The sequence below is a fragment of the Tachysurus fulvidraco genome, chromosome 13, assembly GCF_022655615.1.
Source record: "Tachysurus fulvidraco isolate hzauxx_2018 chromosome 13, HZAU_PFXX_2.0, whole genome shotgun sequence".
In the NCBI taxonomy this organism is placed as follows: domain Eukaryota; kingdom Metazoa; phylum Chordata; class Actinopteri; order Siluriformes; family Bagridae; genus Tachysurus; species Tachysurus fulvidraco.
This window is the reverse complement of record NC_062530.1, coordinates 26,252,376-26,262,375: the sequence shown is the minus strand read 5'-3', so window position 1 is coordinate 26,262,375 and position 10,000 is coordinate 26,252,376. Positions and strand designations below refer to the sequence as shown.

Sequence of the window (10,000 nt, the reverse complement as noted above, 5' to 3'; positions counted from 1 at the left end):
AATGTACAATATTATTATTATTACTATTCTCTCTGTCTCTCTGTCTCTCTCTCTCGATAATTACATTAAAGTATAAGAACAAATGATTGGCCAGAACCAAATAAGGAGGAAAAGCTGAGGAAAAAATAGAGATGGTAGAATGAATTTCTACAACAGATGATGGAGATAGCGAGTGCTTGTGCCACAGGAAGACATCTGACCTCAGAAGACATGGATGTACAGTCAAGTCTCCACACGGCGTCAGTATTCATTTACACGGCTTCGGTGTACGCAACAAGGCTCTGTCTGTCTATCTCTCTCTCCCTGTCTGTCTCCCCCTCTCTCTGTCTCTCTCTCTGTGTCTGTCTCTCTCTCTGTGTCTGTCTCTCTCTCTCTCTCTCTCCCTTTCTGTCTCTCTCTCTCTCTCTCTGTCCCAATCTGTCTTCCCCTTTGTCTCTCTCTCCCTGTCTGTCATTGACTCTCTCTCTCTGTCACTCACTCTCTCTCCCTCTCTCTCTCCCCCTCTCATTAAACTTCAACCTAATGTTACTGTAATATTGACAAAAATAAATCAACAGCAGTGGAGATAAAATCTGTAACTGTACAGAATTTAAACATTTTAATAAAATCACCAGACTGAAATCATCTCATCCCTCGGGATCACTCGCCAATTTAAAATATTTAAATAGCGACTCATGTAAGATAAAGGGGCGGGGCTTAAACCAACGCTGAGTGTCTATCTCGCTTTATGTTCCGGCCGTGTTTAGGTTCCTTCAGTGATAAATATGAAGTGTAGCTGCGTGGAGATACGATCTAACATAATAAAGCATGGATTTGTGATTTGTTACACTTTCGCATTCATGCCACTCAGACACACACACACACAGCACTCAGGTTTGTCCATCGCTGTTTGCCGTAGTCGAGCCGAACGCCTCCCTCGTTTTGAGCAGCTGTGCTCCATCTTTCTCGTCCATGCAGGAGTCGCAGCCCCACACAGCATCCGCCTCAGCCGTCAGCAGGTTGTAGGCCGTCTCCGTCATTCCTGTGCACACGCGATGGAACCACTTCTGACATGAGGCTTCGCACAAGATGGCCTCCTGATCGTCGTTCACTTCACCCAGACAGATCCCGCACGGGTACATGGGCTCAGAAGGGACGGAGCCGCTCAGACGACGTCTCTTGCTGTCAACCGAGCCGGTTTTGCTGTTGGCGAATCGCCGGTTCCTCTCCGCGATGTTCTCCGTGACAGCTTGAGGAGACTTCTTTAGCAGCTCGATGTTGGAGTGAAGGACACCGTTGATCTTCTCCACACGTCCTTCTACGTTAGATCTGTTTTTCCCTTTAAGCTCCACCTGGCTCACTTGAGCTCCGCCCTCTTCTGAGATCTGACTCGGTCTCCGTCGAGGCGTAGTGTTCTTGTTTCCGCTCTCGCCCGGGTCCTGTTTAGGTGTCGCAGGCTGGGCGAAGTTCAGTCCAGGGCTCATATCTGGGGCAGATTTTATCACAGCCGCAGGACGATTCCCACCTGTTTTCACCTCTGGGCCGAACGTCGGATCTGGACCGTAGTTCTGGTTCACGTTGGAAAGAGAAAGCTGGTTGACGTTCTCTCCAGGACCCGGTCTGAAGTGCTGGTGCATGCCACCGTTGTTGTTAAACACGGCTCGATTATCAAAGGCCTGGTTCTCGGGACGCGCGTAACTGAACCCAGGCGCTCGGTTAAATCCCATCGGACCCATCGGGTTCTGGGCGAACAGCTGTGTCTGGTTCCGTATCTGAAACTGAGACCCAAAAGGAGCAGGCATCCTGTTCTGGATGTGCGACACAACACGGGGCAGCCCATAACCCCGGGGCCCAAGGTAGTGAGCCGGGCCGAAGTAGGGGTTGGTGCTGTTCAGGGGTTTCAGAGACGCAGGAGGACGGTTGTAGTTATCATCAAACGGGTTGGAAGCCACCAGGTGATCGGAGCTCGGGTTCAGAGGAGGTGCGTATTCAGAGAGGGGGGCAAACAACGGTGCCTGATAGGGACAGTGTAGAAGTCAGGCGTTATACAGAGGAGCAACAACAAAAGTATCTACATGCCTAAATCTGTCCAAATATCTGACCAGCTAATGAGTAAATCTAATCTATTAGTCCGTGTAGTGTAGATCAGACAGTTTATTAATGCCTTCATCAGTATTAGCAGCCTGCGCCTGTCCTCCATCAGAAACTGATTCAACCTTAAATCCATGTCTCTTTAACACAAGTGTGTAGTTTTACAGTGTATACAGACCTAAACACTCACCTGTGTATTCGGCTTGCGTTTCTTTTTATCCGAACTTCCCAGCAGCAAGCCGGGCCCTCCTAAACCATCCAGACCAACATCACCTCCTGGACAACACAACATCAACATCATCATCGTCATCATCATCATCATTTGAGTTGTTTATTTATGCTTATAACTAAATCCAGTATAAACACACAGACTGTAGGGACATGTTCACTGTAAACTCTGGTTAGACTTTTGACTTTTTTCAATATTGGCTCTGTGTATGTGTGTACATGTGTTTGCGTGTCTGTCTGTGTGCATGTGTGTCTGTCTGTGTGCATGTGTGTCTGTCTGTGCATGTGTGTCTGTCTGTGCATGTGTGTGTTGGGGTGTGTGTGTGTGTGTGTGTGTGCGCGCGCACTTGCGTGTGTGCTTGTGTGTCCAGCTGTAAACACTCTAAAAGTTCACACACTTCTTTCCAAACATTCCCTAAGAAACTGTAAATTCTAAAACGTTGTTATAACAAACTCATTAAGAAAATGTCTGCAAATAGTTTCACTGAAGGCCCTGATGACGTTGACACACACACACACACACACACACACACACACACACACACTGCAGTTAGTTAGCTAAATATAACGAGGTAAAAACTCACCTCTATGTCTTTTGAGCGATAATGAATCTTTATCCTGATCCGTGGACATTACAGGACCCCTCACATGGCTATAAGAATAAACCAGATGAACTTTAAGACGTGTGAGAGTGTAAATGCTGTTCTTTAATCCGACTTTAATCACTGCTCTCTCCGTGTGTGTGTGTGTGTGTGTGTGTGTGTGTGTGTGTGTGTGACACGGACAAACCACTACTGCTGTCGCACTTCAGGGAGGTGACGTTTATTTCACTTTATTTTAACACCTCGCTCTCCCGCAAAACTCACACAAACTTGTTGCGGAAGTGTTTCACTGTGACCCGGTGTGTGTGAGGACCCGTTATAAACGTGTCGTACGGAGGAGTGCAGGAGGACATGGTGCAGAGGGACGACACAACACCCCTCTCTCTGTCAGCATGTTAACCTCGTCTGAACCGCGTCTCATGTTCAGACCCTGCGCTCGTGCGGAGTCAAACTGAGCGACGTTATTGTGGAGCCCAGAGTGCGCCGTCGTCTCGTGACCCAGGCGCTGTGACGTCACACCGCCACCACTACTAATACTAATACTACGCGGAAGTGATTTATATAAATATATAAATATATAAATATAATCGTGCTCCAGAAAACAAACCTAACAAGTGATTTAGTTGGATTTATAAGGGTTCTTTTACCCGTTCTAACGCAGTCGCTATTAAAAAACTACACTTCCCATGAACACCCGCATAGCTAGTGGTTAGCATATGGCTAATCCGTGCTAACTGTAATATCGTATTAACACTGTACTGAATCCGGTCTCAATTGATTCAGTTTAACTATAAGAGCCGACTCTTTGACTCCCAAAACGACTCATTAGTGTCCCAAACTGTTTAGTTCTTTTATTTCGTCTAAATTATTTAATTATCATAATATTTAAATGTTTATATATTATACAATATATAATATTTAATTTTTTTGATAGTTATTAGTCATTTACATTAATATAAATGACTAAAAACTATCAAAACAAATCTATTTATATTAAGATTATTAGATAATTAACTCTGTATTTAAACATTATATATATATATATATATATATATATATATATAGATAGATAGATAGATAGATAGATAGATAGATAGATATAGAGTGTTTTGTTGATATGGAATAAAACAATGACGCAGTAACACATTTTAAAGCATAACAAAACACGACTGACACATTAATTAATTTTTTTAAATGCACTTATTTATTTATTTACTTACTTATTCTGTCAATCAAAATAGTTTTCGGCTTTTAACTTGTTCGTGCCTATATATTTTTTATTTGAACATTACTGTTATAGACAAAAAAAATCTGATGTTAACATGACAATTCAAATTAAAGTAAAAAAAAAACAAAAAACAATGACAAGCCAAAGAATAATTACAGATACATTCAATGTTCAAGGCATGTAGCAATTGGTGTGTGTGTGTGTGTGTGTGTGTGTGTGTGCATGAGAATGCGTGAGTGTGTTTCTGTGTATAAAGGTGTGTATGTGTCTGTGTGTGAGTGTGTATGTGTCTGTGTGTGAGTGTGTGTGTGTCTGTGAAAGAGTGTGTGTGTCTGTGAAAGAGTGTGTGTGTGTGTGTGTGTGAGAGTGTGTGTGTAAGTATCTGTGTGTGTGAGTGTGTGTGTGTGTGCATGTGAATGCGTGAGTGGGCGTCTGTGTATAAAGATGTGTATGTGTCTGTGTGTGAGTGTGTGTGTCTGTGATTGAGTGTGTGTGAGAGAGTGTGTGTGTGTAAGTATTTGTCTGTGTGTGTGAGTGTGTGTGTAAGTATGTGTCTGTGTGCGGGTGTGTGTGATTATGTGTCTGTGAGTGTGTGTGTGTGTGTGAGTATGTGTCTGTGTGTGTGAGAGTGTGTGTGTGGGGCCGCAGCCTGGGGGTCCGGGAGCCGCCCTGAGTTTTGCTTTGTGTAGCTCCCAGAGCCCGAGCCGAGGTCCCTCCACATCCTCTACACGTCAGGAAGCAGCAGGGGCCTCACAGAACCCTGCATTTCATCCCCTTCTCCATAAAAAAAAAAAAATCAAACACAACTGATGAAATGTGCATCGTGTGTGATCCTCTGCAGCACAGCCGAGCTCCGATAACACAACTGCCCTTGATTTACAATCTCTTCAGTCTCAATCTCATGTGGCTGCTTTACACATTCACGACTCATATCATAAAAATATCTGAATAAATCTAAAAGGGAATTTCATGGGAAAAAAACAAAAAAACAACAAAACAAATGTAAAATCAGAGCTCAGCTGTGAGAACGGACACGGCACGGAGGGACCCGACCGATGCACAGGGGGACAAGCAAAATAACACCACATATAACATGTACTGAACCTTGAACAGTCCCTTGGGTTCACAGTGTACCAATAAAAATAACAACAACAACAACAAGAATAATAATAATAATAACAATAACAATAATAAAGGAGGCAGACATCAAGGAAAGTTAAGAAAAACAACCCGAACTTCACTGAGCTTTTTAGTTTCCATGAAAGGAAAATAAATGTACAAAGGCATTTTAAGGTCGGTGTTTAAAAATAAAAAAATAAAAAAGATTTTGAGAATAAAAGTAATAATATTTAGAAAGATTTTTGATTTGATTCGATATTACAATAACTAATATTAAACTCTAAAACTCTACAAGAATTATATTTCTTGTAGAATTACGACTTTTTCCTCAAAATCGTGTCTTTATTTAATTATTTATTTATTTGTTTGTTTGTTTGTTTGTTTATTTAAAACGCTGACATACGAAATGAGACGCTAGTTAATAAAATATAATTTTCTCCTCCAGTGAGAAAAAGTAGAAAGACGGTCAACATTTGATTTATATATTTTGTTATCTTTGGTTTTGTCTGAACGGATTGAGGAAAAGCTCAGCGGAGGAACGCTAGACAATTCTCAGACAGTTTGCTTTATAAAATATCATGCAAAAAATATTTTTTTTAAACTAAAGGGCAAGCATATAAGCTAACGTGTGCAACGGTGACCACATTCTTTGGTTTTAAGGTTGTTTGCTTTTGAAATGAACTGATTGTGTCTCTGGCTCTTGCAGGACGAATCGAGCTGCTTCCTCTGATTGTAGAATTTACATTCGATATTCTGTACGAGAGACACGACTCTGTCCATCTGTCCTCTATGTTATTCCTAAATATCTACACAGAGCTCTCTGACTATAATACACACACACACACACACACACACACACACACACACACACACACACACACACACACACACACACACACACACAGAGTATGAAAAGAGAACAGACGTTTCGTCTCGTTGTTTTAACCTGCAAGAAATCCAGAAAGGTTTTTTTTTAGTTCCGCAGCCCCTACACCACAGGAGCACTGAGATTGCCTGCATCTCAAAAAATAAAATCTTAAGCAGCACCTTGAGGCCTGTTTCACTGCCAGACCCAACAAACAAACTCATCTCATCTTGGATTAGTGTAGTGTGATTAGTGTAATAAGTGTAGTGTGATTAGTGTAATAAGTGTAGTGTGATTAGTGTAGTGTGATTAGTGTAATAAGTGTAGTGTGATTAGTGTAGTGTGATTAGTGTCATAAGTGTAGTGTGATTAGTGTAATTAGTGTAGTGTGATTAATGTAGTGTGATTAGTGTAATAAGTGTAGTGTGATTAGTGTAGTGTGATTAGTGTAATAAGTGTAGTGTGATTAGTGTAATTAGTGTAGTGTGATTAATGTAGTGTGATTAGTGTCATAAGTGTAGTGTGATTAGTGTAATTAGTGTAGTGTGATTAATGTAGTGTGATTAGTGTCATAAGTGTAGTGTGATTAGTGTAATAAGTGTAGTGTGATTAATGTAGTGTGATTAGTGTCATAAGTGTAGTGTGATTAGTGTGTTTAGTGTAGTGTGATTAGTATAATAAGGAGTGGGGAGGAGGCGGGAGGTGGGTACGGCAGGACGCCGCAAATCGGAGCGGGGCACATCGGGCGGATGGCGGGCCAGAAGGGAGGCCGGCCGAGGAGGGACGAGAGGGGACGCGGTGGAGGCATAGGAACGGGGGTGCACTCAGGCCAGGAGGTGAAGAAACGGGAGGCCGGCGAGAAGGGAGCGGCGGAGGACGGCGGACAGAAGAGGGGGGACCCGGAGGAAGGAGTGGGAGGAGGCGGAAGAAGGGGAGGGGGGCCAGGCTAAGGGGGGAAGGAGAGGCGAGGGCCGGAAGGCAAGGCGACCGGGGATAGGGTGAACGGACAGCGGAGCCCGGGGCAGGAGAGGGGAACAGGAGGGGAGGCCCCCCCCCAGAGGAGAGGGGAGGGAAACAGGGCCCGGCCAAGGGGAAGGAGGGGGACAGAAGGGGACGGGGCTCCCGCTTCTGGGGCCAGCGATGGGGGCCCGCGAAACTGCATGGAAGGGCAGAAGGGGGAGGAAGGGGAGGGGGGAGGGCATCTGTGGGAAGGAGGGAGGTCGGGACGAAGGAGGGGCCGGGAAAAGGGAGGGCGTAGGGGGTACCGGGAGCGGATGAGGGTAAGATAGGGGGAGGGGTGAGAGCGACCAGGACGCATACTGGGGGCTAGGAGGGGGGAAGAAGGGGAGGATGGGACCAGGCACAGGAAGTTTCTAAAGGCTAGCACAGCGGGATGCGCAGTGGAGGGGGCAGGCAGGCGAGACTACGAATGGGCTGGCGAATGGCACGCGGCCAGGAGTGTGGCGAAGGGGGATGGCATGCCGGTGGGGCGGCGGAAACCGGAGGGGGGGAGTCCCCCGTGGTGACGGAAGAGGAAGATACGTCCGGAGGACCGGAGAAACGAAGGGGAGGGGGGGAGGAAGGCGAAGGGGGAGGAGGGGCACAGAAGGGGAGAGGGGGCAGGAAGGGAGGGGGAGGAGGGGGAGAAGAACAAGGGGATGCCCGGCGGAGCGAAGGGGAGCGAGGGACGGTAGGGGGAAGAAGGGGAGGAGGGAGGGGGGAGGGGGAAGGCAGGGGAGTGGAGGAAGCGAGGAGTGGCCAGGGAGGGTATGGTGGGGATTAAGGGGGTAGGGGGGATATGAGGGGTAATAAGGTGTAGTGTGTGAAGTGTTTGTAATTAGTGTTGTAGTAGTGGATTATATTAATGTAGTGTGAGTAGTTGGGGAAGAAGGGGAGGGTCAGGGGGAGTGCGAATGTAGTGTGATTAGTATCATAAGTGTAGTGTAATTAGTGTAGTGTGATTACTGTAATTAGTGTAGTGTGATTAGTGTAATTAGTGTAGTGTGATTAGTGTAAATCGTTTCTTCTTATTTTGAAGTGAAGAAGCTCCTCACATGTACTGAGTGACAGGAACGCCAGCAGGGGGGCAGAACTTATGTTACATTTTGATCAGGAATGGTGTGAATTTCCGCCACCATTTAAAACCCCCGAATCAGATGAGTGTGTTATTGTGTTTATCAAGTTCAAATGTAGCTGAAACGTCCCCCATGTTTCTTAGAGGCAGATTCTGAATCTGTGACCTTGACCATGTTAAATTCTGGTTAATGATTTCCTACATCACCAATTTAACCTGATCACAGTCTCAGATTCCAAATCTCATAAATGTCTGATTTGAGTTGAGGAGTTAATTTGTTGGGTCTGGGCAGAACTCCGCAGACACGTCGCTCTTCACTGGGACGCTCGTCTTTGGTCTGGTTCTCATTGTCATCATCACATCGTCCCAGTGAGCAGCAAAAAAAGATGTTTAAAATGAAAAGAAAGAAAGAAAAAAAAAAAACAGCAAACAGCTCTTAAGATGATGGCGTCTGTCACCGTTGCACGAGTTCGAGCAACAAAAACGACTAAAGCTGAAAAGACAAGTGCTAAACTCACAATTCTACACCTACAACAGCAACTCTATTACAGTCAAACTTAGAAATCAGTACTCAGTAGTACATGTACACACACGCCGAGGGAAAAAACATCAACGTTTTGAGGTAAAATTTTTTTTTTTTTTTTTTTTTTTTTTTTTTTGTGATTTGTGTTTCTGTCATTCTCCACATCACTCTCTTCTTTTCTATAGAAATAATCTTTCTCTCGCACCTCACTGACTCCATCTTAAGGCCATTGTTTTTTTTTAAGTAATAATTTGCCCTAAGCGCCTCGGTAAGCGCTGTAGGGTGTGAGCGAATCCTATACGTTTTGCTGTGTTAAAAGAAATCGGTACGAAAAAAGTAACAAAAAAAAAAAAAAACGAGTACAGACGTGAAATCAGATCTGGCACTGAGACGGAGTATAAAGACAAAACCGCTGAAAAAAAAAAAGTAAACAATATTGAAAAATACTGTACACACATTCATAGGAGGTCAGCGGTGAGGAAGAAGCCGAGCACGAGCTCAGCGAGGATACCCTGTCAATCAAACCGTGCGCTCTTCACACCACGCCACGGTTTCTACCAACGCACTAAACCGTTCGAGTCCCTGAGTCGAGGAAAAAAAAAAGTCATTAAAAGTCATTAATAATAACACTTAAAACGAGGTAGTTTAAGACGGGAACTGGAAGGACCCGGAAATAAAAAAAAACACAAAAACATAAAAAACAAACAGAGATTTTCAAAGTTTAAACGTTTCAACATCCGATAAGTCTGAAGTAGACGGAAAGAAAGAAAGCGTCCTGAATCCCCATTCAAGACAGACAGACAGACAGACAGACAGACAGGCAGACAGACAGACAGACAGGTAGACAGACAGACAGGCAGGCAGACAGACAGGTAGACAGACAGACAGGTAGACAGACAGACAGGCAGACAGACAGGCAGACAGACAGGTAGACCGACAGACAGACAAAGAACAAACAAGAGCAACATTATTGCTATCAGGAAGTATCTGTTGTCATGACGACGAGGAAAACCCAGTCGCACGTTTTTTTTTGTATAAATTGCTATTAAACATCTAACGATGGACGGAGACGGTGGCTGGTGTCCACCAGTTAGGATTAACGACTCTGTTCTGCTCTTTAAACCCGTTAGTAGGTTTTTTGTTGTTGTTTTTTCGGCTGTGAATAACGTAATCCTTCTCCAGTGATTCGCTCGCTTCAATAACGTCTGATATCACACTTCACATTATTTGGACAAAAATCTTTAAAACATTCATGGTGGGTGAGTCTCTCTCTCTCTCTCTCTCTCTCTCT

The 10,000-nt window shown here is 44.4% G+C and overlaps 1 protein-coding gene across 2 annotated transcripts in view; it reads right to left on the bottom strand.

Moving 5' to 3' along the window:
- Positions 1-3,384, bottom strand: part of pygo1 (pygopus family PHD finger 1) — a 4,063-nt gene extending 679 nt beyond the window's left edge. The window contains exons 1-4 of one of the 2 annotated variants that reach the window (XM_027134629.2): positions 3,165-3,384; positions 2,883-2,950; positions 2,261-2,346; positions 1-1,994 (exon numbers count right to left, since the gene is read on the bottom strand). The exon at positions 1-1,994 is cut by the window's left edge and continues 679 nt beyond it. In XM_027134629.2, coding sequence (XP_026990430.1) covers positions 870-1,994; positions 2,261-2,346; positions 2,883-2,950; positions 3,165-3,253 — 1,368 coding nt within the window. In that variant the 5' untranslated portion in view covers positions 3,254-3,384 and the 3' untranslated portion in view covers positions 1-869. Of the gene's footprint in view, positions 1,995-2,260; positions 2,347-2,882; positions 2,951-3,087; positions 3,104-3,164 lie in introns of those variants that run through there. The other variant, XM_027134633.2, reaches the window with a different exon arrangement.
- Positions 3,385-10,000: the final 6,616 nt, after the last annotated feature.